The following is a 27,491-nucleotide window of genomic DNA, read 5'->3' as shown; positions in this document are numbered from 1 at the left end:
AGGAAACCGATAGCGAGCCCGGTTTCGATATGCGTAGCCTGTACTGTATCTTGGTGGTGCGCACCAAATAGTGTCCCATTTTTATACTGTAACGAAACTAGATACGGTGCTGTATCGCAACACGATACGCTTTAGAAAGGGGACGAGGCCTAAAAGCACCTACTGGTAGTTTTGTCAATTTTGTGTTGGATATCACCAGTGGGTGTATGTGCCTTTGCCTTGGGTTTACATTTCCGTTATTGCATCCAAGTTCAAGAACTTATCGTTAGTTAATATCTTTATTGAAACTTTTAATTTATGCGCTTTCGATCTGCGGCCACCTTACCACGGTGGATGGGGTTTGCCCGGTTTGGTAGAAGTGATGCTTACGGTACGAGTAGCAAAATTAGTGAGCCCCCGCAGCACCACTGACTGCTGCAAGTCTCAAGTGCACCTTTTTCCGTCTCGCACAGCTGTAATTCAGTGATAAACTGATAGAGCTGGAAAAACACCATAATCATTGTTAAGAAAATTGCTATCCCCTTCTAAAGTTTTTTATTCTTTGATCACTGCTTGCTGATAGCCATCGCCATCCCCAAGATCATGCAATGGCTCCTTTTGGGGTACCATATCGCGCCCTGCTGCTGACATCGCGATGGGATATTCGCAACACGGTGGCCGTACTGAGCCGCCATTCTGTGTCATTTGTTATCCCTTCACAGCCTATTCGCGTCATACATGCGAGACGACCCGTTCGCTGTTTGGTCCTGAATGTTCCCTATGATCCGCTGCTGCGTCGTTTCGGTCGCCTGTCATCACTGCAGGCATCCGTCCACCATCTACGATTTTACACTGGTTTTGCTCGCATTTCCGGTCGTCCGAGTCGATGGGAAGAAAAGCAAGGCAATTTAATGCCCATCCTCTTTGCACTTTTTGTATTGGGCCTGGGTATCATGGGTTTCTGTAACGGAGAATAGTGAGTGCATTTTCTTCTTTACCATTGCAGTAAACCATAAAGTTGGGAATTTATCATTTATTATGGACAACAGTTTAACATGTTACGTACATGTCGCTAGTCACGTTCAACTTTGGGGCAATTTGGCTGATTTAATTAATTTTGGGTTATGATTCTGTCCTGCGCAATTGTTTTCCATACTTTAATTTTTATTTTACTGTGTATTGAAATCACTAGTGATGCATTAAGGATTTGTAAGAAAACAATTGCGTTATTTATTCCGGGTTGTCCGGGCCACATAGATATATGTATAAAAACTTTATTCTTTAATCTTTCCATTTGTACAAGCAATGCCAATTAACACTTATGGTTAGACAAAATTTCCATAAACTAGAACAAGTAAAATAATATATATATAGATATATATGTACAATAGCTAGACTCGAAAGGCACTTTAAATGCGTTCTGTACGATACAGAGCCGGAAGTTCTGTAATTTTTCGATCACACCCCCCTACCTCTGATTGGACGGCCGAGTTAAAGTGTTCTGTATCTAAAAGGAACTCTCCTGGCTCCGTTACGATACAGAACTCGCATTCTTGCTAGGCCAAAGTTATTTTTGATGTAGATGCACAGTCCGCTGTACGTCTAAGTCCTATTTTTGATTTTCAAGTTTTGAGGATGTAATTAACGGGAGTTTAATTTTTTCTATCGAATCAGCATTCCAGTTCTGCTTTGTTCACTGATTTTAGCTGCCTCCGACTGTGCATGTTTGAATTTGTATCGTGGCAACAAGCAACTTCGCCATAGCCGTCAGCGCGATGAATACCTCATTGTCAGCGTACTTTACATGCAATATGGCCTTTCGATTTTTCACCAGTCGTTTGATTTCTTAACTTAACAAAACTTCAGATCGCCAGAAAAACAGAAAGGAAACTGGCACAAAATTGTTGTGAAAAATGGATAAATCGTTGACCAATTCAACTACGGTAACTGGGCGCTTTTAGAAACCGTGGTCTCGTTGCTCTGTAACGCTCTATAAGATACAGCGCTGTACCATTGGTAGATTCACTTTTACAGAACTCCCGGCTCTGTATCTTACAGAACACATTTAAAGTCCGTTTCGAGTAGTACTAATGTACGACAAAAAGAGGTTGAACCGATCAGTCGGTCCGCGGTTCAAAATGACCTCGCAACGACACGCCACCACTAAAGCTTGGACGCTTACTCACTACTTTCAGACGCTCGCGCTCCGTGAATATCAAAGTGCAGCTATACTAGTTGCATATCAAAAGGTGTAGAAAAAAATTTTAAACTTTTTGATGTTAAACCTGTGGCTGTTTATGGCGAACAGCACAAATTCTAGCCATTTTGCTTTCCCAAAGACTTAAGCATTGATTGCAAGCCAAACGGTTATGCGCACAGATCCTATGCTGTGCCTACGAGAAAGCAAAATGGCTAGAATTTGTGCTGTTCGCCATAAACAGCCACAGGTTTAGTATCAAAAAGTTTAAAATTTTTTTCTACACCTTTTGATATGCAACTAGTATAGCTGCACTTTGATATTCACGGAGCGCGAGCGTCTGAAAGTAGTGAGTAAGCGTTTTGAACCGCGCGGACCGACTGATCGGTTCAACCACTTTTTGTCGTACATTGTATATCACCTTGTATATATCACAATAATATAATGTAAAAGTTATCTTTGTGGCCCGATTATAAAAGTTATCTATAAATCAATGAAACTCCTACTGATTCGGTAATTATCAGCAAGCCGTCACCGTCATATATACATATCTAATAATATAAGTAATAATTATTATTGCTTATATTATTAGATACGTATATTAATAATATATATATAAGATATGGATAATAAATGACGGTGACGGCTTTGATGATAACTATTGAATTATCAAGAGTTTTATTAATTTATCATTGCATTTTTTTAGAACATCTGGTTCCAGCGCCGTTAGATGCAATGTTTCGATGTTTTTTTTGCAGTTTTCATGCTGAAAAGTTTTCCCCAGTGAAACGTGCAGACGATCTGCAAAGGAAGGAGCAGTTCGATGAAGATGCGTACGTATACGGTGTTGAAAATTTACCTCGGTCATACGTCGCATCATACGAATTGAAATGGGGTAAGGCGCGTCTACCGGACGGAAGACCAATTGTTGGCCCGAAGACTGTGGAAGCGGCAGAGCGTCCCGCGCGTGATGCACATATCAAAGGAACTGTTAACAACGACGCTGATGATGATGTGCACGGCAGCTCCGACGGTTTGGATGCTGAGGAACGCAAGCAGGGCGGCTTCCGCAACCGCAAGGTGGATTTTTTAAGCTTTACGTTGGTATAGGCATATTCATTTGGGAGATAAGAAATTTGACAAACTTTAATTGCTCCTTCCGAATAGGAAATCCGCAATCTTATATTAATAATTGTTTTTTGACATGTTACCGGTAGGTTCTTTTTTAGATCCTGTAAATCGTTTGAAGCCGATGTTTAATTTGAAAATGTCGGTACAGAATGAGATATTTATGCCACACATATGCTGTTCACGTGATGTTTGTTCGCAGATCACGGAGTACGAAAATCGCATCCGAGCCTATTCCACTCCGGACAAAGTATTTCGATTATTCGCGACACTGAAAATCAAAGATCCGGATGCGGATGGCTATGGCATCTATATGACCCCCGATGACTTTGTGCGTGCTATTACTCCAGGGGTACGACAGCCGGAAGGTAAGTGTGCTCAAGTGCCTCGGGTCGTAAATGCATACATGTATTTTTGTGTGGCCGTTCTTCCGTAGGCTGTTCAGTTTCTCTCCGTCCGTGTGTAAATGTTTCTAGGCTATAAACATTCTATTTTTAGGTTTGGGTCTTGATCAGTTCCGATTATTTGATCCTACGGTATGCGTACGTTTTACAACAACAACTTACCTTCGGGCTCTTTTTTTGGATAAGTAATTATTGCTACTTACATCGTGAGCGCGTTATCTAAACTAGTTTGAACAAAGCAGAATATCATAAAAGAGTCTTATTCAACAAAAATAGGTGAAGCGACTGCTGAAAACAAAAGCGCAAAACAAAAAAAACGCCTCCTTAAAAAATTAAAATTGAACGCCGTGTGCGTTTTCTTCCGAAATGTTGATTGCTGAATGTCATGGTCATTTTTGAGCCCCGACTTTGCTGAATAACAAAGTATTAAATATTTTTGTTTTATATTTAAAGCTAAAATTTGGAATTATGGCGCGATCGTAGTTCACGCACGCATTTCACTTTCTTGGTTTCGATTGTTGTGCATGAAAGCATTACTTGTCAGAGTGCCGTGTTATATACAACCTTTCCCGTAGAAAGACAAAATCGAATCCAATATTCCGGAAGACAGCATTTTCCATAAGTTGGGCGAGAGAGGATTGATATCGTTTTCTGATTACCTGTTTTTGATGACCATTTTGGCAAGTGAGTGGGTGATCATCCGTCGTGGGTTGTGCGTGTGGGGTGCATCGTCTCAGTAAAACAGTCTATTGCATCAGTTGAGCTCGTAGTTTCTGCCCGGCATATTGAGATTGCCTTCAAGATCTTCGACGTGAACGGTGATGGCACGGTGGATGCTGATGAGTTTGAGGAGATCCTCAACGTTCTACGCTCGCAGACATCCGTGGGAATTCGTCATCGGGAAGCCAAGTTGATGGGCGGTTCATACGGCGGCACTAAATTTGTGGACTCGGGACTGAAAACCTTCTTTTTTGGCAAGAGTGGCACCGGCAAATTGAAAGTCCAGGATTTCCTGGCGTTCCAGGCTAAGATGAAGGATGAAGTGCTGCGAATGGAGGTACTGATAAAAACTCTTATACCTGTATTGGTCACAATTTGGTCTATTGCAGTATTCGCTTTTCATTAGTGATTTCTGTTTCGTATAATCTAATTCACTTTTATCTTGATTGGCAGTTTGAGCGTATGGAACCAAAAAGTGGCAAGATATCCGAACGAACTTTTGCAAAGATGTTGTTGACCTACGCGGGGATCTCCGAACAAAAACAGAAGCGCATGTTAAAACGTGTGAAAGAGCGCTTCCAAGGCGAAGCTTCGGAGGTACGTGCTAAAGAGCGCGTTTTGTTGTTGTAGGGTAGTTGCAGTTTGCAACTATCTGCATGGGCATTTCCGGTTAATTTGTTGTGTTTACCATAACGTAGAATTTAATTGTTGTATTTCTTTCTGACTGGTTACGCTAACAAGAGGTTATATTTTTGTGCAAGGCAAGTACTAGTGATTTTATTGTTTTTTTAGGGCATTGGTTTTGAACAAGTTCATGGTTTCAGTCAAGTTTTTCGTCATTTAAATGATATCGATACCGCATTGGGATTGTACCATGTCGCCGGCGGCTCAATTGACCACAGCACTTTGAAACGCGTTGTGAAAACCGTTGCTAAAACAGAACTTGATGATCACGTGATTGATGTTGTATTCACACTGTTCGACGATAACGGTAAAACTACTTATTATTTTGTAATACCTATGCTTGTGGCTAATTAGAGTTTCCCCCAGATTCATGTTTTCGATTTGCTTTAGAGGATGGACGGCTAAGTCAGCGGGAATTCATTTCGATTATGAAGACTCGTCAGATGCGCGGAATGGAAAGGCCGAAGGTACGCTAAAACTTGAACAAAGAAGTAAAAAGTTTTTTTTTAAAGCGTACATGTTAAAAATGCACTTCTGGTTGTCCTCCAACATTAGTGTGATAAGGGTACACCATCATGACGCAACAGTACGTTATATTCCGTTCTAAGCTTTGTTGAGCGACCACTGACCAGTAATCCACAGAACTGGCACTTGTTAACGTTCTGCTTTTCGTAGGATATGGGCGTTACCCGGTTACTTGGCGCAGTTTGGAAGTGTACAAAGGAAGAAATTCAGGGATCTCGACATTAGTTACAGCGAATGATTTATATTTCTTCATTTTCGTGTCACATTTTTCAGTACGTGCTTCAAAAGTGCACCTCAGATTTTATTTGTAAACTGTTCACAGCGACTACACAGAGATGGTGGAATTACTGTAATTTAGAACCCAGTGGTGTTTCGGTTCATATTTCCGTTATCCATAGAAAAAGACAAGCAGCGACGTTGTTCAGTTTCTATGAAAATGAATTTCTGCTGAAATTTGATCGTGTATTGTAAATAACCATGAAGTCAGTAATAATAATAATATGTGCGAAAAAAACAATAAAACCTTGAACTGAATACAATCCATGTCAAAAACACTATACTATTCCACCCAAAACTACAAAACAGCCCGCCCAAACCAAACAAAGATGACCCAAGGACGTTAATAGATCCAGGAAAATTTCACGTCGCTAAGGATATGTCACTGGAATGAAAAAAACCAAGACTGAAACTCTGTACCAGCAGTAGTACCAGGCACAGCAGAAAGTTATCGACTGCCGCGCCTTATGTCCTTCCAAAGCATCACCTAAAGCATTCCTGAATAGACGAAAACTTATTTTTACCTGCAGCGAACGGCATATGGCCATGTGGTGGAGGAAGCAGGCTGTTATATCCCTGATTGTGAGATGCGGAACCCAGCGGTTTGAGGTTTTGCTGGAACATTTCTGCAATTAATAGAGAATCTGAAGCTACCTATCTGTGCACATTACGGTTATAGTTTTGGTCACACATGCAAGAGTGGCCACTGGTCAACACGCCAAGACAGAACGATAGGAAAATTCAGGTTACACTGAAATGATTGGGTCTACCAAACGAACAGGACAAAAGTAAAACAATCTTTATTAGTACCCTCAAATTTACTTTCTGTTCGAAACGGAAGTTGCCAATACACAGCTGGCAAAAGCTACAGTCTACAGCTATTGAGAGTAAATGGTCTCAGCTCAAGCAGAACCTACAATTACTTACGGTCAGTGAAAGGCGTCATATCCCCTGCGAACCTGCCACCGGCTTCGAAAGCGTTTGCCGACGCTAAGGACATCATCCCCATCGCGTTATTATTGGGGAAACTATTCCCACCCATCTGCCCCATGGGTGAGCCAAAGTTCCCGTAGGACACCGGGATCTGCTGCGGGGAATCCGATCCATAGCCGACCTCTGGTCGTCCCGCTGGCCGAGTATTCATACCTCCCGTCGTGGGTACGTAGGTGAACGTTGGCTGACCGCGTTGATTGCCTTGAGGCCGAATCTCTTGGCGTGCATTCGGTGGACGGCGGTCCATGTCGCGCCGATTTCCATCATCCCGCCGCTGTCCTCCAGTTCCGCCTCCCCCACCACGACCCCCGCGGCCGCCACCCCCTCCGCCCCGTCCACCCCGTCGTGGTGAGGGACTATGCGTCCGTCGGGCTGGCGGCGGTGGTGGGGCGCGATTTCGTTCGCGATCGCGGTTGGTGCGCAGGCGTTTGGCGTCCACTTCTTCTTCCGTGAAGAGTTCAATGTAACGATGGCCTGCAATTGGAAATACGAGGAGAATGTTCGTTATAGCCAAGCATGAAGAAACATACCCATATTGGTTTTGTGCTTCTTCCGTGCAGCTTCAAAGTCATTTTCGTTTTCGAATTCCACCCAAGCTGAACCGTCGAAAACGTTTGACGATGACATATTTTTGGTTATGTTGCCACACCGGATCGGAGAAAAAAACTGTAAAAAATAATCATCTGAATAAAAAAATACGCAAAAGCGAATTTATAACGTTTAAGCGGAACAGGCTCTACAACACAAATCGACTAAAAAGGAGACCAAAAACCCGTACCTGCTCAATATCTCGTTCCGTGCAAACCCAAGGCAGTCCCCGCATATACAGCCGATAATCACTACCAGCATTATATTGGTCATAATTCTGGTGCCCATTACCCTCCTGCCGGTATCCGCGATCTTCATTGCGATACTCTTCATCAAACCAACCGGATTGTTGCGGCACGGCATGGCCACCGCCGAAATGGCTTTGCCCACGGCGCTGCGGGGGGCCAGGCGGTGGTCCGGAATACCGGTCCTCGCTGTAGCCGCGATATCCCCGACCCGGTGGATCCCGTTCATCCGGATAGAATTCCCGCGCATCCCGAATCTGTGATGAGCTGGCCAAAAAGATTTCTACGTACCTGTGGAGGCGGAGGGTTACCTTACACATTTCAATTTTCAGTGCGTAAAGCGCGCTCGTCAATTGTGATACACATACACGTAAACACACTGAAACCCCACCTTTGACCCAGCTTTTCTTTATGCTTCTGAGCAGCCTGTTCAACGGCTGTTTTATTTTCAAACATCACATAAGCCTCCCCCGTTGGCCGCCCTTCTTGATTTTCAACAATGTATATCCCGTCCAAACCCGAAGCAATATCCAGCCCTGTGGTATATATATTAACAACCCATTTATGACGCGAAATATGTTTTACGAAGCTTTCTGTCCATCCTGCCCAGTGAGAAATTAAAATTTCCGGACAAAACCGCTGTAGAGTACCCAATAAGCCCAAAAAACTACTGACGAAATTCAAAGTTGCACTACCAACGTAGATGCCATCGAGGCGCTCCCATTGTAAGCCTCACCTTGGAAAAAGTCTCGAATATCCTGTTTCGTAACCCTGTATTCTAGGCCGCGAAGTCTCACGGCATAGTCATTGGGCAAACGATAAAAAGGAGAACGTTTCAACGCTGAATCCATTTCATCCGCACCAGTGCGGAAAACTGCAATAACACATTCGATTTACAAAACATATACTAACACTGCTTGATAGCCATATTCTGCACAAGGAAATGAAAATCCAATTTCGAAATGCACAGAGAAGCGCGCACCTGAATATCATTCAAACGAAATTTTTTCCCACCCAAAGAATTTATTAAGCATGCAGTGACAATAATAACAGCAATCAAAGAAAGTAACAAAAAATGCTTTAAATACAAAAATATATCCTCTCCAGTTATTCGTTCTGCATTACTTCTGCGTGAATGAAAAATGATTCATTAAAATTGCTATAAATAATTCATTACAATTATATTCAATAATTGTCTTATAATTGAAGACAAAACAATTGCTTTCCCGGAAACGCAGAATAAAAATAAACTACAAAATCATGAAAAATCCTTAAAATTACAAAGCAGGTTTTCTATAAGCAAAATCTTTAAGATTCGCAATCAGTTTGAAATTTCATCACGTTTATGGCAACCGGAAGCTGCACCTATAACAACTATCTGTATCTGTACGTAATACGTACACTACTTGTTGTGCAGACAACAGAATGATGCTATCATGCTAGAGATAAACTCCCAACCCGTTTACTACCATTTCGTCAAATCGCGCTCGTTTACCGTTCTATGCAAGACAGACTTTGGGGGAAAGAAGAACAGTGCACAGATCTTACTTTCCAAGTAGCGATGATTCATTTGCCCCTCATTGTGCGACAGCGCCGCTTCGACATCCTTTTCGTTTTCCAACTGGATGTACGCATCGCCGGACCACTGCCGTTTGTCGTTGTAGAGAAAATGCACACCCAGAACCCCATTACGAATACGGACGCCTGCGGGAAGAAACATCCATAATTATCATGGGAAATAATTTTAAACAATATCCGCAGTAACCGTCGAATTACGAATACGAGTACAAATCGAACTGCCAAAGCGGGCACTACTCTTTCCGCGTGAAATATTAAATAGTGTGTAATTTCTCGTTTCTGATTTTTCCATCGCGAGACCTACCCCGATCATTGAACCATTTCATGACGGTGTATTCCGACTCCTGAAACGGTATCCCACGAACTCTAACGCAGAAGCCCTGCGAGCTGGAGTTCGCGGATTGATGGTGCACGGCACCGTGATGCTGCAGTAGTGGTTCGCGCACACTGTCACCACGGTAATTGGATTGTATGGGCATTATTGGCTGGCTGGCATTGCCGTGCCATCGCGGCTCGTCATCCATCGGCACATGAATCATTTTCCTCATTAAACCGCTACTACGAGCAGTCATTTATCAGGTAAATAATCATCGAAAAAGAGGCGAAAAACCGAAATCGAACCCGAACACTGGATGACTGAAATACAGTTATACACTGATTCTCTGCCGTACCTGCGCAACCGATCCTTGCGTGAACCACTTGCGCTTCCTACAGACAAACGCTACTGGATAACCGCAAGATCAGTGTGGTGCTAGGGTATTCAACCCTTTAATAATTAAATGCGAAGATGGCAAAGATCGAATGATACAATTCTGGATAGAGAAAAGCTATGGTACATGAAAATTCCCGCTGTAAGCAGTAAGCCTGTATTTGTAAAAACAAAATGCGAATGTGGAAAAGGGCCAAATTTTGCCCGTTTCAAGCGATTTCGTTGACAACACTCAAAACTTTTGGAAGCCAAACAGTAGTACAGGAGCAATGAGCGGTTCATTTCTTCACTTCCCTTAAACCAACGCCGCCTCATGTCAGTTGCCGAAAACGGATATGTCTATTTAACACGTTATTTCGGTAATATTATATTAATTTGTATATCTGTAATGCTTTGTTAAATTAGAATAATTCCGAAGAAAAATTTCCTAGTGTTCTTGTATTTCTTTAAAGGATTCCGAATTTCGATTTTCAGTACCCCTTGGACGCTTGGAGTAATAATTTCCTCTGCAACACCCAATAGTGCAAGCGGAGTCAAGACTGCTACTGTGCTACTAGTCGTTGTTTTAAAAGAGATTTTGGTAAACATTCCCACTCATATATTGCTATCGGGAAGCGTCGGAATCTAATGGGGAAGTTTTTTCTAGCTGGCTTTGGGAAATAGATCATCGATTCGTTTGTGTTTTGATACTCCAGATGGCTTCTTCACATGTTCAGGTGCACTTAGAATCCCTTTGATTGTTGAAGGTGTGATTAATTTTACTGTTTTCAACTATTATTGTAGTCTGTATGAGTACTCAGTACTGTCAGTAGCTATACAAATCCGTCAAATCGGAAAGTAGTTCTTGCGTGGATGTGATTCATGTGAGCTGCAGTGAGCATCTGCATATCGTGCAAACCCAGATGCAGAAGTCGATACTCGAAGGTACAATTTTGTTGTTCTCTGCAGTTGTGTTATTTATCGGATTCATCTGAGATGACTAAATCCTGGTATCAATACAACAAAACATTGGACTCTTTTTTTATACTCGCAGCCTTGCTAGATTAGATCATTAGGATAATGAATTTCTCCGTACAAAGTGAATTCTTCCACTCCGCAGTAGTCCCTGCGAAAAGCTTGAAGGCATAATTACTGTAGCGTTATCAAAGAAATTTGCTGGAACAAAATCAACGATGGAAAATAATTATTGCGTCTTATCTGAATTCTAATTGCAGCGCGTGCAAGTTCATTGTCGCTGGATTGATAACAACCTCCAGCAAAATCATTGGATCGGATATGATTATGGCCGTATGAAAAAGACCTTGAAATCATACTTATCAGTATCACCGTATCATCTGCAGTGTAGCGGAGACAGCGGGTAACTGCCGTTATTTTCTGGCCTTTTGTTATCCTTTTGTGTCCATTATTTTGCGATCACTTTCCTTGTTTCGCTTCCTGGGTTATATTGCGCCAACCGTCAAGAATGGTAGGTTTTTTCACGCCTTGCATTCGTTCTTGTTTGTTTTCTACAATTATTAAAATTTAATCATTTTAATCTATTTTTAATGATAATATTTACTGTAAGAAGCATCCGCAAATTTCATGAGAGTAACATAAAAATGCAATTAGTTCTAGTAAATATTTCTTTAGTTCTAGTAAATATTTCTTTAATTCTTATTTTCCCCGCATGCGCGATCTGTTTTTAGGAGAAATATCTCAACAACTAACAATAAAACATTTTTCTTCAGCCATCTCACTGCTTACTCATTACTGCAAGGCATCAGCGAGAGCGCTTTGCAGCGCTTGTTACATTATGCGATCCATTTCTCTCGAGTGTTACCTTGGGGTTGCAGTGCTGGATTAATTTCACTGCTGTATAATTTTCGATGGCATTTCGTTTTGCAATCAGAATGTGGTAGTAATCATACAATAACCGACTCTAGAGGTTTAAATTCCTGTTAAGCTCAGCCCTATGTAATTTTAGTTTCGACATTTATTTGACTGTGAGGTGACTGAGTTCGAATGATTGTCAATGCGAGCCGTAAAATGCTTGAAGTTTTTGTATGTAATTGTTAGAGATATTATACGGAAGTGTTTTGGCTGTCTTACGCATTTATCGACTTACTCAGAAAACATTACTTACGTACCTACCGATTTAATTGCCGTCATGAATCACTTTTATAAACCAGCTAGCGTTTTTTAGATTTGTCATATCGAAGCACAGAGCTGCGCTACAAAGCGCAGACACAGCACGCCATTCTCAAGGGTCTGATCAGGGTGCATAGCAGCCGGAAATGAGTCACCGTGTGGTTATTACCACTAAACATCACGGCTGATCTAATCCTCCTGGAGGGATTGGATGGGCGCTATTCACGCAATTCGGTTCATTTTATGGACTTGAGCGTCGTGCTCAGTTGCAGCGTTTACACGTCCAATCTGCCACAAAATCCAATGGAAGTTGTTGCTTTTCAGTGCCTAAGCGCAAGCCCAAGCACAAAAATAATTAGTATTTGAAATTAGAAATTTTAGTTTTTATCAAAAGGAAGGCTTAAAAGCAAAGCGCAGAGCGTATCGACCCTGATAACAGGTACCCGATTTTCTGTTATTATGGTTAAGATTTTATTATTGTTATAATCTGACTAGCGTGTGAAACATTTTGTGAATTGTAAAAGGTACCACATATCGACATATACCTCGCTTAAGAAGAAGAATTGAAGATGAATTTCTCTCGCTCGTGCTAACTTTTATTTTGACCAAATAACAAATGAACCTTTTTTCAGATACCTTTCCATATGTTACACTTTCAGACCAGCAATGGAAGCATTACATAACTATTTTTTGTTTAAAATGAAAACAAGGACCGTTTTTGTTCTACCAAAACATGCTTACAAAGAATTCTAAAATATCAATAAATTATCACTTCCACTTAAGGAAAGCCTTTCGACAACACTAACATGAGCACTCGGGTTAAGACTATGGTTAAAACTAAGATCAACAATCAGGTTTTCACTTTGATCAGAACTAACGTTAGCACTCGGGTTAGGGCTCCGGTCAAATTAAGGAAGTGGGCCGGTACAAGGTACCAAATTCGTGTACATGCACGAAAAGTTAACTTTTGCGCACTCTCAAACACATTTTTGGTTTTATTTTATGACATTCTGTTGCCAGATGATTTGTATACACGTTATGGCTGTTTGAAAATTCCAAAAAGTTTACCTGCATTCCGGTGTACCAAAAGTCTCATTATGGACCGATCTACTTCAAATTTTGCACATAAATGCACACGGTCTTTCGTTTTTTCAGCGATCTAGACTTTCGTGATTTGCTTAAATTTTAAAATGAATTTTAGAATTTTTGAAATTCATTTTAAAATTCGAAAAACATGCTAGATCAGTGGATCGGTGTAAAAAACGATATTCATAGCCAGGTGCTCCCGAACCGGATGTTGCGCGCACAAACGGTTTTCACGCCCGTGTATACAAGTCATCCGGCAACAGAATGTCATAAAATAAAACCAAAAATGTGTTTGGGAGTGCGCAAAAGTTAACTTTTCGTGCATGTACACGAATTTGGTACCTTGTACCGGCCCACTTCCTTAATTTGACCGGAGCCCTAACCCGAGTGCTAACGTTAGTTCTGATCAAAGTGAAAACCTGATTGTTGATCTTAGTTTTTAACCATAGTCTTAACCCGAGTGCTCATGTTAGTGTTGTCGAAAGGCTTTCCTTAAGTGGAAGTGATAATTTATTGATATTTTAGAATTCTTTGTAAGCATGTTTTGGTAGAACAAAAACGGTCCTTGTTTTCATTTTAAACAAAAAATAGTTATGTAATGCTTCCATTGCTGGTCTGAAAGTGTAACATATGGAAAGGTATCTGAAAAAAGGTTCATTTGTTATTTGGTCAAAATAAAAGTTAGCACGAGCGAGAGAAATTCATCTTCAATTCTTCTTCTTAAGCGAGGTATATGTCGATATGTGGTACCTTTTACAATTCACAAAATGTTTCACACGCTAGTCAGATTATAACAATAATAAAATCTTAACCATAATAACAGAAAATCGGGTACCTGTTATCAGGGTCGATACGCTCTGCGCTTTGCTTTTAAGCCTTCCTTTTGATAAAAACTAAAATTTCTAATTTCAAATACTAATTATTTTTTGTGCTTGGGCTTGCGCTTAGGCACTGAAAAGCAACAACTTCCATTGGATTTTGTGGCAGATTGGATGTGTAAACGCTGCCACTGAGCATGACGTTCAAGTCCATAAAATGAACCGAATTGCGTGAATAGCGCCCATCCAATCCCTCCAGGAGGATTAGATCAGCCGGGATGTTTAGGTGGTTATTACCCAGTTGTGATGCAGACGGGGCTTTCGGCTGCGCCGCAAGGTTACGGTTTCTGTGATATATGGAAATGCCAACGCTTTTAGCCTTTTACGCAGTATGAAATGGACGATTGCATTTGCATATGTACACTAACTCTCCATGCAGCTGATATGGCAGTGACACCGGGCATTAGCAAGTATTTATTGCACTTTATCTCAATGAGATTATAACTTCCATTATTCGTCGGATGATTTGTAATGTGATTCAAAAATTTGAATCGCTTTCACAGCAGATAGGGACGGTTAACGGTAGCGATCATCGTGTCAGGTTGTTTTTGGACACATTTCAAGGCTAGTCTGGATGAAATCAAAGTGCATCTGCTGCGATAAGGCATTTCGAAGCCGGTATCGAAAATGCTCGCTTAAACCGCACAAACAGCGAATTGCGTACATACGTTCAAGTAGACTATTTAGGTCTAATTGCTATGATGTTATCCTGCTACCGCAGCTGTTTGCGCACTTCCGCAACGTTGAGGGAACTTGCGGGCATGAAAACACTATCCATAATAGGGTGTAGCGCAAATCAGTCCACTTTCTTTTAAATTTCACACTGTTTTGGATAATAGAGACTGTACAGGAGTTGCTTAACAACATTGGTAATTGAGATCGGGTTATTTTCATTCTAAGTGTTACAGTTAACTACTACGTAGAGTTACAGTTTACACTATTACCTGCTTTTTAGTTTTTTTTGACAGTTTCTGCTGGGATTGATTGCATTGTGGATATTTGGCATGATTAATTATGTCGAATTTTTCTGTGTTGTTTTTTTCGTTTGCTGATGAACTTGTGGTAATTGCTGATTATGGGAAAATGAATTTTATTGCAGGAGCGTCCTGAAAGCAACATGCTCCGCAAAAAGGGTCATGGAGCCTCATCCTCGGAGCCAATTGTAGCTTCTCCATTGTCTAATTTTACTGTGCGATTCACCAATCGTGATATTACCGATGAATATGTGGATATCACACAGGATGTGGATGAAAGCGCTATCCCTTATAAACCAAATCCCCCCTCCTCTCTTTCTGGACAAAGTACCCCCGTAAACATCTCAACCGGAAAATTGATCCAGGGGAAAGATCATTCCGGCCCGCCGTCGCCCATTGCCAGTCCGGTGGCGGAGCGGGTGTCCTCGTTTCGAGATAACTTTCATAATTTGAAAGAGCGTTTCACGTCGCATCGCAAGAACTCTGAGGATGATAAAGAAAAACTACTCCCAAGCGTCTCATCAGAATCCGCCTACGGTACTTCGCACAGTTCGGGCTCCCATTCGCCGTCCTTAATTGGGAAATTAGTGCGGAAATTGGAGGAGCGACGTGGCAGTAGCCATAAGGATGCACCCGTTGGATCTCTCTCACCCACAAAAGAGCCCTCCGCCGAGAATGGCGGTGCTCCGGCGATCTTGCCTGTCGTGCAGCCGGTGGGCGAACCAAAGATATTTCATGAAACTGTGGTCAAATCGGGAAGTATGGATAATATTCCGAAGTCTCTAAAATCGGCACACGGCCATGATAATGCCCTAGAAACAGCATCCATTGCGTCGGAACCCGCGGTCCATGAAGTCACTAGTCTGGAATCACAGGAATTCATTGCTCCTGAACCACGGAAAGGGGTGGCGGGTGTCCAGTCGGAGAGGCCGCTTGTTGACACAGAGTCTGCGTCGACGGGTTATACAGAAACCGTTTCTCTCAAAGAGCACGGAGGAAAATTCGGTGGAGTTGTTGGGGCGAATGTCAGAGGGACGGATGAGAAAAGCGGAGATGGACTTTCGTCTATGTCGTCCATTTCGCCACTGTTAATTGTTGCCGGGATTTTAGTTGCGGTGGTGTTGGTTCCGATGCCGTCGTTTATGTCGGGCTTATTGTTTGGCTGTATAATTACCGCGACGGCGAGTATCCGAATCTGGTTTACAGTGTTATTCCCCAATTCCAGAAAGTACGATTCGTACCAGCGCATTATTCCAGGGGCGCCGTCGATCGTGACTGGTACGTTAAACTTTTGTTTGAGATATAATGTTTCCCAGTTTTGGTGTCAGCAATGGCCATAATTTTGTGAATAATTTTATTATGCACGAATGAGGATAATTTTTATTTGACTAGATTTGCTGCAAATTCATCAGAATTTTTACTACTTCTATTTCTATGTATATTGTCAGTGGAGTAAAGTTGGCAGTAAAAATAGCTGCAGTCTGTTGTCTCTAATTTAAATTATGGATTCATCGTTAATGGTTTCTGCTTGTGCCTTTATTTTTGTTGATTAAGATTTGTCGATGCAGGAGATTCTACCGTTCGATCATGCGTAAACGAGAACGCTGGCCGAACATCTACAGAAGCGGAGAGCACATGGATGAACCAGATGGTGGGAGATTTCGATATATCCACTTTCCATGTTAACCAGACCCAGAGTGTTTATGTGACATTAGAGGGAACGGCTTTGCGCATCAGAAAGCCCAAAACACGTGTGGTGGCACGGCGCGCTATGTTTGACGAAGAGCTGCGTAGTGAAACATTCACATTCGTAGAAAGTCGGGTGTACAACATCCAAGGCGCAGCCGTCAGTCTGGCACCGACTGATCTACCTCGGAAACGCCGCTGGTTGTGGAGATTTCCCATCGCTATAAAGCTGGTGGATCCGGCTTCTTTGGCCACATTAATTGATGAGGCGCGGGATTTTGAAGCAAAAAAGGCCGAAAAGGACAAGGAGAAAAGTCGTGATCCCGAGAAAGAAGAAGAAAAATTGGCGCCTGCCAAAGCGGCCGGAGAGAAGAATTATTTCTGTTTGTATTTACTACCGCGAAGCGACAGAGAGAAGGAAGACTGGTTTTGGAAATTGTGTGCCGCTACCGGCCAGTATAAATTCCCATTGTTGCGACCGAATTTGTCACCGAATTTATCCACATTAAACCTGCTGTTCCATCGGATATTTTTTGACGTATTGACTGAGTCCACATGGGCGGCGGTTGTAAAGAAGAAAATCCAGAAGAAGCTTTCCGTGATCTCCCTGCCGTACTACATTGAAGAGCTTCAGATTACCGATATCGATCTCGGTAAACACTTGCCGATTATTAGTGATGTTTCCCAGAAGCCGGGTATTGATTCGCGTGGAGTATGGGTGGAAATGAATTTTGAATACCATGGAACCGTCCAGATGACTTTGTCCACCAAGCTCAATCTGATGAAGCTGAAAAAGGATAAAGACGGGGATCAGGTGAGAACGCGTGTTTACGCTATAAATCCGGTGTCGCTTGAGACTGAGGGCCTGTTGCGTGATCTGCTTTCATAGAGAGTGTTCGCACAAGGAGGGGAAACTGAGAGGGAATGCTAGGCGGAATGAATTATCTACAGTAGACGAGCTCGCACAAATTGCATCTATTTTAAAAACATGAATAATGATATGAAATAAGTACAGCGTAAAATGAGACGAAGATTGGTACACGGAACATTTCACATATGCAGAGTCTAATTAGCTGAAATTGCAACGAAATCGGAATCCGTGCCACTTTGTATAATTGTAGCAGTTCGCAGACAGTAATTATGTGATGCCTGGATCAGCAAGGATGATTTCCGCTCGTCATTTGGCCGGCGCATTCACATAATCTGACGCTGGTTACTGTTTTTCTGTAGGATTACCGCGCTGCGGGAAACGATCACGAGGTGCAGATGGATACGTTAAGTATCGGTAGCGCCAGCAGTGTTGATGCGTATCGACCTCAACACCGTGAACGCGGACAAAGTGATCGTGAGGCCAATATGTACGAGAGTGATGAGGAAGATGAATTTGATGATAGCGCTGCGGTGCCACCGGAAGGCGGCGGTGGTAGTAAAATTATGCGCTACGTGGAGCGGATCACCGAGTCAAAAGCCTTTCAGAAGCTGACAGACGTGAAGATTGTCCGACGGGCTATGGAAAATGTTAGCGAAACTGATCTCACATTGACTGTGGTGGTAGAACGGTTGGCCGGTCGGCTAGCACTCAATGTTCCGCATCCGCCTAGTGATAAATTATGGTATGGATTTGTTGCCAAACCCGACTTACACTTACGGGCTTTCCCCAAGTTTGGCGAGCGGGAGGTGACGTTCGATCAGGTTACCAACTGGATTGAACGCAAACTGACGACAGAGTTCCATCGGCTGATTACGGTAAGTCCCGATAATTTCCTAAAACTATCATCCGCATTAAATCCCCAATTTTCTGCTTAATTTGATGGTGTCTTTCATATTAACGGTCAGACAAAGGTTTATCCGTCTTTAGAGGCATAATAAAAGTTAAGAGAAGCAAGCATAGCACTTATTGTAATCAGGTGTTGTCCGCATTGAAGATTTTGTCCGAATGAATAAGAAAGCTTGTGTTTTTATGGATTTTCACAGCCGGTTTTTACATTTTTTTATCGAAAATGCAGTATTCGATTTGGTTTTCCTAGAGGCTACGTTATTTGACACTTCTTTGAGTATAAAAATGTATGTTTCCAGGTACCGAATATGGATGACCTTACTGTTCCTGTTATGAATAGCGGCTTGGATGATCATGAATTCAGAATGTCCAAATTGTCGGACTTAATTTTGAAATAAGTGTAGTTTTATTTTGTATCTGCATGATAATTTGTGCTTCGGCTGCCTCAGTTGAATATTTCGCTGTGGACGGAAGTTGTGGACAATAATGGGTAATTTTGTTATAATTACCACATGACTGGCTGCGATTTGTCTGCAACTTCATTTTTATACAGTATACTTGTTTTTTTAATGGTTTTGTCTCCTGGTTTTATTCGGTTGGTTTTGTTATGGCTCTACCGTGCTTATCTGCCTGTGTAATTAGGAAATTTGGATAGATCCAGGTTTGCTTTGGTTCGCCTGAACTTTGTGCTTCCTTTGTAATTTTCTGGTCAGCAGGACGGAACAAGTTTTCAGTTAAAGTAAAACATCTGCGCATAATTTGTTCTGACATGGGTGGTAAAATTAACGCGCATTTTCACTGCTACATACATTGGCGAATATTTTTACGCACTTGTTTAGAATTAATGTTGCACTTTAGGAGTACACTGAAAAACCAGCTAACCAAGACCAAAAGGTGCACGAATTGTGAAAGGCACTGGGTTCACCATCAGCCTTTTTTTGAGTGTTTAAACTTGGAAGTTGCTGACTCGACAACAGCATGTCACTGCGGTCACTTTAAGAATTACTGCTTTCCTTTTACAGCTACGTTTAAATTTCTTATTCAAATAGTACAAATATAGTTATAAACAGCATCACACCAGCATTGCACAAGATACAGTACCGTCAGTACGTACTATGAAAACAAATAAAAACAGTTAAACAACCATTAATGTGAATCAAGCATTTGTTTCCGGGTCGCGCACAAAAGATAAGAAGCACCAAACAATTGTTTTTGCAGTTTTACATATCTCTAGAAAATTTCAGTGCAGGACAGGTACATATCACCTAATCTCTGCTTTGCCCAAATTCATATCAATCCGCATATGTATCCAAGTTGCCTGTTTACTGGATGTTTCGTGATTGGCCGACGTATCACCGCTTTTGACGCTCTCAAAGACCGTAGGTGATGATTCGCGAAAATCGTAGCGTATGTTGAAGGACAGCTGAATCAATGCAAGCAAGATTAAAAACAACAGAAAGTCGTACAGAGATAAAGGCACAATAATTATGAATAATATAAGTACACCACTAACCCAGTTATCGCGCTCATGCGACAGCGGGATAAAGGAACAGCGCACTCCAACGCTGTAAAGTTTTCGGAAGGCTATGACGCTGTAACAACAACAGGTAAATTGTCAATTTAATCTCATTTTGAGAAGTTGCTGGTACATGTGCTTTAAGAAACTGTGCAACTGCCGTAAATAAATACTTGGAATCATCATCTGCTGAAGTTTTCGATGTCTCTTTTCCCTTTTCGTCGATCCCAGCCGCATAGCTACGGCTCAACAAGGTCACTTCCGACGATGGCAGCGTCACGTTTGAGACGAGCAGACCGGTGATCCATTTCGGCAGCGGTTCCTCGGGATTCGGGAGGGAGAAGCCCATGGTTAGTTCATGATTCAGAGGATTACTGATGGGGATCACAAAATCGCATAGCTTTCCAACAATCATGTTGGGTTTGCAGGGCTTAATTGTAGGCACCAACAAAGGAGCTGAGCTGATGATCTTGAACTTCACAGAATGAGCTAAAATTATAAAAGTTTTGATATACTTCTACTGCTACAAGCTAATCTTCGAAACATTGTGATAAAAAACGATGTAAACCATCCCTAACTCTCAAATACATTTTACAGAGTTTTACAAGGACTCAATGACGAACTGTGTCAGAACGTACCAGAAAAGTCGTTTTTCGTTAAAACATGCTGGCACGCTTTACATCGCCAAGTCCGTTTGCAAGAGAGCGGGCGATTCTTCGGTAGCAGATTAAATTTACTCTGTGGTTGATCCCCCGGGAAACGCAATTGTTGCTGCATGCTCAAGCGATTTTCTCCTGTTTTTACATTCCCAATGTCCAACAGATCGTTCTCTGACATTTCCGAGCAGGATTCCATAAACTTCATTTCTGGTGCTTTCTGTTTGAGGACATCCAAATCGGGGACAACGCCAGTCACGCCGCTAATGCGTTTCTGAGCCACCGACACCAGTCGATACTTATCCGCCGATAGCGAATTATAGCCCAATCGCCGTCGTCCGGGCTTCTCCTTGGTCTTCGTAACGCCCGAATCTCTCTCGGATATGCTCAGTGCACTGTAGTAGTTGGACAGCGACACCACACTTTCCGCGGGATCAACATGACCTTCCTGGACGAATTTCCAGGGAGCGGAAATTGACGGCGGTCGAATGGCGTCGGGAATGCCGGCGCCCCGGCTGTTCCAGCGACAGCACTGACACACCAGATGGTATCGTCTGTAATACATAAGTATGCAAATTTGTCACGATTACCAGAGACTATCGATTAAACGATTAAACCGGTTTTTCAACACAACTGGCCTATGCTGATGGCAAGTTTTATTTTGCTAATTAACAGTAATTATAATTTTTGTTAGTATTGTTATCCTCATTATTATTTCATGTTTATTTTGCTAGCTTTTAACAAATTTTCAACTTTCACTCCGTTACAAACAATCCAGTTTTCAATTTTTGTTGTAACGTTGTTCGTAAAATCTTCATAAAGAGAATTTATGATTACCGTCCAAGATTAATGATTACCGTCCAAGATTAAACCAAAATCAACAAATTTAAAAAATCATATTTCTATTGCAACGAAGACAAAAATTATTAATGGCTGCAATGCAGTCAAAAATACCACGCTACTATGCGTGGCGATAATCCTAATTTAAATTTTCGCAAGCTCACTTTTCCGACGCTGTTGACTGAGCGCCATCAGTTTTCGCTGGAGAAGTGGACGGTGCTGTTGTAGCACGGATAACCAGAGTCTGCGAACACAATGGGCATTCGAAACACTGCGGACATCTAAAACATACAGAGACAACTTTGGAACTAGAAGTCTTGGAAGTCACGGAATCGCCTCTCTTTCCTCCGCTAACAAAAAATACATACCCCATTTCTCGGTCGCTGTTTTCGGAGCTGGTGAAAGTTTCCGTACAACTTGTACAGCGTTTTATTTCAATCTCACAGGTCATATTACTGTAATCGCACAGATGCTTGCAGAAGCGACAGAAATACAGCCACTGTAAAGATCCATGCTGATTTCCATCGGAATAGATAACTTGTCCACTGTTTTGCAGATACTGTGGCAGCAAGTGGTTCTCGATAGGAAGTGACATTCCCGTTAGCGTGATATGCGATTTCCGCGTTCCTCGCGTCACAATCGCAGGGAAGCGTTGGCAGAGTCTCCAAGAATATAAACCAAGAAAAAACTTCCTACACACTTGTTATTTCTGTTGTAAACTCAGTAAAACAAAAAGTCATACAGCTTTCGACTTTTTCGACTGTGAGGTTTGGGGAGACTGGGAGAGGGATGCAGTGGATGTTAGTCAGCTAAAACTGATTAACGTAACTGTAAGACGTGGAGTTGACTATTGCAACAAGTGCGATTCTCCCCAGTGTCAACAATCTGCCAACATCTGTTACATTACAGTAATGTTTGGGAATTCTGCTTCTGTGTGTCCCTTTACAAATTAATAAGATTTTGAAGTCTGCAACATTACTGGTTGTTCTTTTTCTTCCTTAAGTATTCCCCCGGATTAACCACATTCTGGTGCCATTTTGCATGCAGGTTATCTGATAACAGGTTAGTTCTCAGAAGGCAGTGTTAGTGGAATGCACCCTATGTATGCATGGCATGGTACATACAGTTATTTTCACGGGTTCGTTGTGTTAGCTTCGTGGTCGCCCTTTAGCTTGTAGTGCCTTGTGAGGAACCACAGTGCAGTGTTTTCATCCTTTCCTAGACCACAACAATGGGGGGTGGCATGCCAAAAGTGCCGGATTACCGGATTTACAAATGGGAGCGAGTGCCAGAACTGGTGGAGCTAAATAATAAATTGGCTAAACATGGACTAAAAGACCCCTGGATCAGGTACGCTTTTGACAATGATTTTTTTAAAGTTAAAGATTCAGCCTCTGGTTACAATGAAAAGCGCTGCATGTTTGATTAAGCATGAAATTTCAGTAACGTAGCGATTTTCATCTTTTTTGTACCTTTGTGCGTTTCCGGTGTTTAAACTGTGTCGAAGAAATGATTGCATTGAATATTTTTATAATATAATTTATGTTAAGAATTGGTATTTCACCGAGTATAATCCATTTTCACTTCTTTGGCAAGTCGCAGACAGCATGATTTCGAAACGAAGAAAGCCATGCCATTAGGCTAAATAAGCTAGAATATGTTGGGAATCATTGTACTGGTTTTGTTTGAAATTTTCCGACAGTACTGACACTAATCATGGTTCAAAACTGTATTCGGTGATTGTTTGCATTGTATCAGTTATACTTACCTATACTGGATATTTTCTCTTTATGTATCCTAATATAATTGATGATGACACGGTAATAATTTGTGAAATTCTTTTGTTAATGGAATCATGGTGTAAGTTATGAAGGTGATAATGACCTGGTAAATTAGTGTCCGCCATAATGCTAATTTTGAAAATGGTGTGCGTTGAAATGATTAGCCGGAATATTCCTAGAAACGAAGTTTGGCGCTGGCATCCGGCGTGGGGAACGGCAAAAGGTCGAACATGGGGTCTTTTGACAAGAGGCTTGCTTACTGGCTTTATCTTGGCGGCGGTCAGTTATGGCGCGCGACGATGGTACGTTAGCGCCCATCCAGATGCTGAACACTGGGTGGATCCCCTTGTCCCGCCGCGTCATCACGATGACCACGGACATGGTCACGGTGGACATGGACACGGTGGACACCATTAACCCGTGAGTGGGGTGGACTGTGTGTATTTTACTAACTTTGCATTGGCATATTTCTGTAATATTTTCGAAATCGCGCATGGCCATTTTTTTCGTCGATCGCACTTTGATTTTGAATCATATTCGGTGTGCTGTGTACGGATATTTGTGTTCCCGCGGGATTGCTTTGACCGGAACTTCGTGTACAGAGCCAACAGATGAGCCATTTGCTTTCAATTAAAAAGATGCAAAGTTTCACGTTTATCTTGCCGAAATTGTTAATCACGCAAGGCATAATTTTGCTCAATTTGTAGGCACAGTTGACTGCTGATTACAGAAACAAATAAACACAAATAAAAACAATATTCCAACATTAAGCCAAGCATTAGCATACTTTTTACATTTTACATCATCGGATCAGCAGCAGCTATGCTGTCAAGAGGAAATTCGCAAACAATTTGGCACAGTAAGAGATTACGGCACGTGTAGTAAAAAACGTGGAGATTACTGTACTTTGGAGAAAATAAGAGAACGGGACCCAAGTCACCCAACCATTCTAAATTTATCGTATTGCACAAAGCGTATCATCCGACTGTTTCACCAATCCACCGATACCGATGATGTGTCGTCCAGAGGGAGCAATGCGTCATAGCCTCAGTAATGCCGACGGCTCAAAGTTTTAGCGCCTCCTTTTCCTTGAAAGCAATGGCACCACTCAACTCCAGAAATTTCCAAATCGCTGTTCTTATCGCAAAACTCTAAAAGCGGATTTATACAGCGCTCATATTTGTCCGCTTCCAGGTCAAACAATTCTCGCAGGCTCAAGCTGTTGTCCTGCAACACGTACGCGTGAATAGCGTTCCTTAAACTGCCGGACTTAACTTCGTTGACCCTTAAAAATCATTTAACACTACAACAATATCTGGCACCTTTTTACCTATAAAGAATAAATATGCTCTAGCATTTCAATCCTGGCTTATACGAAAATTGTCAACAGATGATGAGCAAAAATATCACTACAGATGTACCAGCAAGGTTGCAGCTACAAACTGCTATACTTGCGGCTACCTAAGTTTCTCCCACATACCTACTTCTGTTCTATCGCAATTAAAACCAACAACGCCAAACACATGCGTACCTTATTATCATCGAAATAAAGAAAAATCCAGCTCAGAACGGCATGATGCGGTCCATTTTGACAAACTGGATTTTGTACGAAATCTTCAGGGCTTCCTACAAAGGTAACTGGCTTTAATAAACCGCTGCATAATTAGATCACATCATTGTTTGACTGCCGTTTGAAGGATTGCATCTCCAAACCTTCTTCGACTTTTTGCCGGAACACTGTATAAAACCACTCGTTTAATCGAAAACGCAGTTCCTTCATTTCTTTTTTGGAGCAGACGCTGCTGGACAACTTTGTCTTAGCTGGTTTATGAACGTTGATATCGTTTTCTCGTCCACCACTGGGATCATCCAACCAACCCTCGTTCCTCATCTCCGTCTTTTTCAGCGGCTCGGGTGCCGGCATAGTAACGTGACCGACGGCATCATTGAAATCTGGAACGAACAGACGATACACACTGCCAGGATATAAAGAAAATAAATCCAATGTTTATTTTACCTGTGGATTTGCATGGGCAACGTCCTTGACATACCACTTTAACGTCAGTCTTGTCCACACAATTCTTATACTGTAGCCGACACTCGGATGAGTACGTAACGTTAAGCCTCGCGAGGTGGAGTTGCTGTATCGCAACGAGATTCGCTTCGAATTCGGGACAAGGCCTTAATTGAATTACAACGATTACAATTACATAACACAAAACACGGAAGAGTTCGCATAGCCAGCGTTGTTCCGCGGCAAATGCAATGGAAATGCCGAATACTGTATTTAACAATAAATTATATGAGTAACATGCAATAATTCTTGTCTAGCAAATAATTCGCATAACTTACTTTGAGCAATTTCGTCGTGGTGATAAATGGAGATGGCCGAACGTTTTGCATAATCCACAGCATCCTGTCCAAACACCGAGTTTGCAGAAATATAAATATTTTGTTATGCACTGATGCATACCGAAAAACGTCGCATTCTCATCGAATGAATCATGCGATCCATGATGCAGATGTAACAATGTAACATGAAATTGACATTTTCTCCAAATATCTGCTATTATTATGGCGAGCTTTGGAAGTTTTTTATCAGTCTAAACGTCTTCAAGTTTTATCATACCATTCATATGAATCAGATTTTAAACTAGCCATCAGCATATGGCCAACATAAGAACAGTCTACACTCTACAGATAAGCACATACGTCGAACTTTGACCAGCGTACCTTGTTGCCAACACCTTTATCTTTGTCGCGCGCTTCCGTCAGTCCCAGTCCCACCAACAAGATTGCGAAGATTCGCATTTTCAACAACCAAAAGGGAAAACAACCTATAAACGTTTGGAAGTGCAGCGGAGTTTTGGAAAACGAAAATGTGACAAGAAAACCGGAAAAATGCTGTCTGGATCAAGGTGAGCTCTCTCTCGTATAAATCACTGCAAGCAGCTAGACTCTTACCTTCAGCAGATTCCACAAGGTAAAACAATGAAACTAAAATAATTTTGTATCTTCATATGTTTTGCTAATTAAACAACGCTCGAGAGGAACATCGGATCTCAGATTCGAAGTGAGATCACAAATCTGCTGCAGCTTTCGAACTTTATGACAGCACCACTTGTTGAGCTGCCCATTTGTAAACCAGACTGGACAAACATGCTGTGGTGTCGCAGCGTGTACACACTCGCAGCTCGCAAGTGCAATACGATGCTCGTATAGAAGTGTGCTTCGTAGACGAGTACTTAGTACCACCGTGGTAGTACAGTGGCTGAGCTGTATTGTGTCACTATAAATCACCCTACCGTTTTAAATTAATGGTAAGTATAGAACTGTTAACATTTACCTACTTTCTTAATTCTTATACGCATTATTGAAATCATCGTTTAAAAAAGTTCATTACAAAATTGAGGATCTTTTGTCTAACAATAGGTATTAAATTACAGTATTGTACTATATAGCGATTTAAGCAAAAATGTGTATTTCATTATACCACGATTTAATATGCTGTGTTTGCCGGTTATAATACGTAAGCTGCACACACTTATTCGTATTGGCGATATTGATGACAAGTTTTAACCAAACTATTAAGTTTTTTTCTGTAATTTGAATTTTACGATTCGTTCTTACGTTGATCAATCATTACATACTAGTATTAATTCCGATTACGTACTAGTGTTAATTTTGTTTTTTCAGGTTTTATATCAATTTATTATTGCGCTTGTACAGCAGATTACCCACAGTTATTCCGCCCCTGCTCTTCATTAAACTAGACTGCATGAACGGTTTAAAAGAAGAAATTAATTAGAATAGGTACCGATTGTACTGCTTTGATGGCTTATGTATTTACACATTTACAATTAAAACATACCATTAGCTTAATTTTAACGATAAGTATTGCACGCACAGTGACGCACTTGTATTAATGGTCGTGCAATACATAGACTGGCTTCTTACATCGGTATGCGTTCCTGCATGCGCTAGGGTAGGTCAGCATCATAAAGTGGCCCTGTGGAAATGATTCAACAGGGTTTGGCAAAAGAGAAAACGTAATTGTGATTACTTAGGGATGCGCATAAAATACAACGGCATTTTTCGGTGGAATAATTAAGTAGCATACCTTTGTGAACGGACAATGGTTTTC

The 27,491-nt window shown here is 41.6% G+C and overlaps 6 protein-coding genes and 1 long non-coding RNA gene across 12 annotated transcripts; 3 read left to right on the top strand and 4 right to left on the bottom strand.

Annotated features, from left to right (window-relative positions):
• Positions 1–156: 156 nt before the first annotated feature.
• On the top strand, positions 157–6,204 carry LOC129585041 (calcium uptake protein 1, mitochondrial-like). The gene is made up of 11 exons (XM_055477557.1): positions 157–370; positions 563–955; positions 2,935–3,256; positions 3,507–3,672; positions 3,803–3,840; positions 4,284–4,392; positions 4,479–4,765; positions 4,882–5,025; positions 5,221–5,419; positions 5,503–5,579; positions 5,788–6,204. Exons 2-11 carry the CDS (start codon positions 588–590, stop codon positions 5,860–5,862), a joined length of 1,785 nt encoding a protein of 594 aa, XP_055333532.1. The 5' UTR covers positions 157–370; positions 563–587; the 3' UTR covers positions 5,863–6,204.
• Positions 5,999–10,234, bottom strand: LOC129585040 (heterogeneous nuclear ribonucleoprotein H-like). 2 transcript variants are annotated; one of them, XM_055477555.1, is made up of 10 exons: positions 9,989–10,234; positions 9,622–9,875; positions 9,288–9,443; positions 8,476–8,613; positions 8,131–8,275; positions 7,685–8,030; positions 7,437–7,572; positions 6,841–7,380; positions 6,438–6,539; positions 5,999–6,298 (listed from the first exon to the last, which is right to left on the bottom strand). In XM_055477555.1, exons 2-10 carry the CDS (start codon positions 9,863–9,865, stop codon positions 6,285–6,287), a joined length of 1,821 nt encoding a protein of 606 aa, XP_055333530.1. In that variant the 5' UTR covers positions 9,866–9,875; positions 9,989–10,234; the 3' UTR covers positions 5,999–6,284. The 2 variants fall into 2 exon arrangements, with proteins under 2 accessions (XP_055333530.1, XP_055333531.1); XM_055477556.1 differs by having other exon boundaries at positions 9,622–9,872.
• LOC129585038 (uncharacterized) lies at positions 9,273–19,317 on the top strand. Of its 5 annotated transcripts, none has more exons than XM_055477550.1 (6): positions 9,273–9,896; positions 11,241–11,491; positions 15,217–16,369; positions 16,660–17,591; positions 18,008–18,523; positions 18,854–19,317. In XM_055477550.1, exons 2-6 carry the CDS (start codon positions 11,489–11,491, stop codon positions 18,950–18,952), a joined length of 2,703 nt encoding a protein of 900 aa, XP_055333525.1. In that variant the 5' UTR covers positions 9,273–9,896; positions 11,241–11,488; the 3' UTR covers positions 18,953–19,317. The 5 variants fall into 5 exon arrangements, with proteins under 5 accessions (XP_055333525.1, XP_055333528.1, XP_055333524.1 ...); XM_055477553.1 differs by lacking the exon at positions 9,273–9,896 and adding an exon at positions 10,628–10,950 and having other exon boundaries at positions 11,241–11,383; XM_055477549.1 differs by lacking the exon at positions 9,273–9,896 and adding an exon at positions 10,628–10,950.
• Positions 19,318–19,555: 238 nt separating this feature from the next.
• Positions 19,556–22,507, bottom strand: LOC129584834 (dynactin subunit 4-like). The gene is made up of 6 exons (XM_055477172.1): positions 21,935–22,507; positions 21,731–21,847; positions 20,709–21,280; positions 20,244–20,559; positions 20,068–20,146; positions 19,556–19,977 (listed from the first exon to the last, which is right to left on the bottom strand). The coding sequence occupies exons 1-6, from the start codon at positions 22,159–22,161 to the stop codon at positions 19,816–19,818; spliced, it is 1,473 nt and encodes a 490-aa protein (XP_055333147.1). The 5' UTR covers positions 22,162–22,507; the 3' UTR covers positions 19,556–19,815.
• Positions 22,508–22,797: 290 nt separating this feature from the next.
• Positions 22,798–23,764, top strand: LOC129585060 (uncharacterized). The gene is made up of 2 exons (XM_055477577.1): positions 22,798–22,916; positions 23,512–23,764. The coding sequence occupies exons 1-2, from the start codon at positions 22,798–22,800 to the stop codon at positions 23,762–23,764; spliced, it is 372 nt and encodes a 123-aa protein (XP_055333552.1).
• A 273-nt stretch (positions 23,765–24,037) lies between these two features.
• On the bottom strand, positions 24,038–25,462 carry LOC129584838 (testican-1-like). The gene is made up of 4 exons (XM_055477176.1): positions 25,365–25,462; positions 25,061–25,300; positions 24,879–24,973; positions 24,038–24,574 (listed from the first exon to the last, which is right to left on the bottom strand). The coding sequence occupies exons 2-4, from the start codon at positions 25,269–25,271 to the stop codon at positions 24,395–24,397; spliced, it is 486 nt and encodes a 161-aa protein (XP_055333151.1). The 5' UTR covers positions 25,272–25,300; positions 25,365–25,462; the 3' UTR covers positions 24,038–24,394.
• Positions 25,463–25,644: 182 nt separating this feature from the next.
• LOC129584840 (uncharacterized) lies at positions 25,645–26,512 on the bottom strand. Its single transcript, XR_008689942.1, has 3 exons — positions 26,312–26,512; positions 26,081–26,184; positions 25,645–25,763 (listed from the first exon to the last, which is right to left on the bottom strand). It is a non-coding gene; the product is annotated as an uncharacterized LOC129584840 (long non-coding RNA).
• Positions 26,513–27,491: the final 979 nt, after the last annotated feature.

The sequence above is a fragment of the Paramacrobiotus metropolitanus genome, unplaced genomic scaffold (assembly GCF_019649055.1).
Source record: "Paramacrobiotus metropolitanus isolate TYO unplaced genomic scaffold, Prichtersi_v1.0 Parri_scaffold0000015, whole genome shotgun sequence".
Lineage (NCBI taxonomy): Eukaryota > Metazoa > Tardigrada > Eutardigrada > Parachela > Macrobiotidae > Paramacrobiotus > Paramacrobiotus metropolitanus.
The sequence above is the reverse complement of the archived record's forward strand: the minus strand, read 5'-3'. Positions and strand labels throughout refer to the sequence as shown.

What these genes read in the sequence shown, in the direction of transcription:
- LOC129585060 (XM_055477577.1), top strand. Translation starts at nt 22,798, where the DNA reads ATGGGGGGTGGCATGCCAAAAGTGCCGGATTACCGGATTTACAAATGG. An exon ending in CTAAAAGACCCCTGGATCAG is followed by an intron (nt 22,917 to 23,511) that starts GTACGCTTTTGA and finishes TGAAATGATTAG; the next exon opens with CCGGAATATTCCTAGAAACG.
- LOC129584838 (XM_055477176.1), bottom strand. Translation starts at nt 25,271, where the DNA reads ATGCCGGCACCCGAGCCGCTGAAAAAGACGGAGATGAGGAACGAGGGT. An exon ending in CCGGCAAAAAGTCGAAGAAG is followed by an intron (nt 24,974 to 25,060) that starts GTTTGGAGATGC and finishes TTACCTTTGTAG; the next exon opens with GAAGCCCTGAAGATTTCGTA. An exon ending in TTTATTTCGATGATAATAAG is followed by an intron (nt 24,575 to 24,878) that starts GTACGCATGTGT and finishes TACGTGTTGCAG; the next exon opens with GACAACAGCTTGAGCCTGCG.
- LOC129585038 (XM_055477550.1), top strand. An exon ending in GGCGCCGTCGATCGTGACTG is followed by an intron (nt 16,370 to 16,659) that starts GTACGTTAAACT and finishes TTGTCGATGCAG; the next exon opens with GAGATTCTACCGTTCGATCA. An exon ending in AGTTCCATCGGCTGATTACG is followed by an intron (nt 18,524 to 18,853) that starts GTAAGTCCCGAT and finishes GTATGTTTCCAG; the next exon opens with GTACCGAATATGGATGACCT.
- LOC129584834 (XM_055477172.1), bottom strand. Translation starts at nt 22,161, where the DNA reads ATGTCACTTCCTATCGAGAACCACTTGCTGCCACAGTATCTGCAAAAC. An exon ending in CAGTCAACAGCGTCGGAAAA is followed by an intron (nt 21,281 to 21,730) that starts GTGAGCTTGCGA and finishes TATGTATTACAG; the next exon opens with ACGATACCATCTGGTGTGTC. An exon ending in TCAGCAGATGATGATTCCAA is followed by an intron (nt 20,147 to 20,243) that starts GTATTTATTTAC and finishes TTGTTGTTACAG; the next exon opens with CGTCATAGCCTTCCGAAAAC.
- LOC129585041 (XM_055477557.1), top strand. Translation starts at nt 588, where the DNA reads ATGGCTCCTTTTGGGGTACCATATCGCGCCCTGCTGCTGACATCGCGA. An exon ending in TCCGATTATTTGATCCTACG is followed by an intron (nt 3,841 to 4,283) that starts GTATGCGTACGT and finishes CCTTTCCCGTAG; the next exon opens with AAAGACAAAATCGAATCCAA. An exon ending in GCGGAATGGAAAGGCCGAAG is followed by an intron (nt 5,580 to 5,787) that starts GTACGCTAAAAC and finishes TGCTTTTCGTAG; the next exon opens with GATATGGGCGTTACCCGGTT.
- LOC129585040 (XM_055477555.1), bottom strand. Translation starts at nt 9,865, where the DNA reads ATGAGGAAAATGATTCATGTGCCGATGGATGACGAGCCGCGATGGCAC. An exon ending in AAAGAAAAGCTGGGTCAAAG is followed by an intron (nt 8,031 to 8,130) that starts GTGGGGTTTCAG and finishes CCGCCTCCACAG; the next exon opens with GTACGTAGAAATCTTTTTGG. An exon ending in GAAGCACAAAACCAATATGG is followed by an intron (nt 7,381 to 7,436) that starts GTATGTTTCTTC and finishes TTCCAATTGCAG; the next exon opens with GCCATCGTTACATTGAACTC.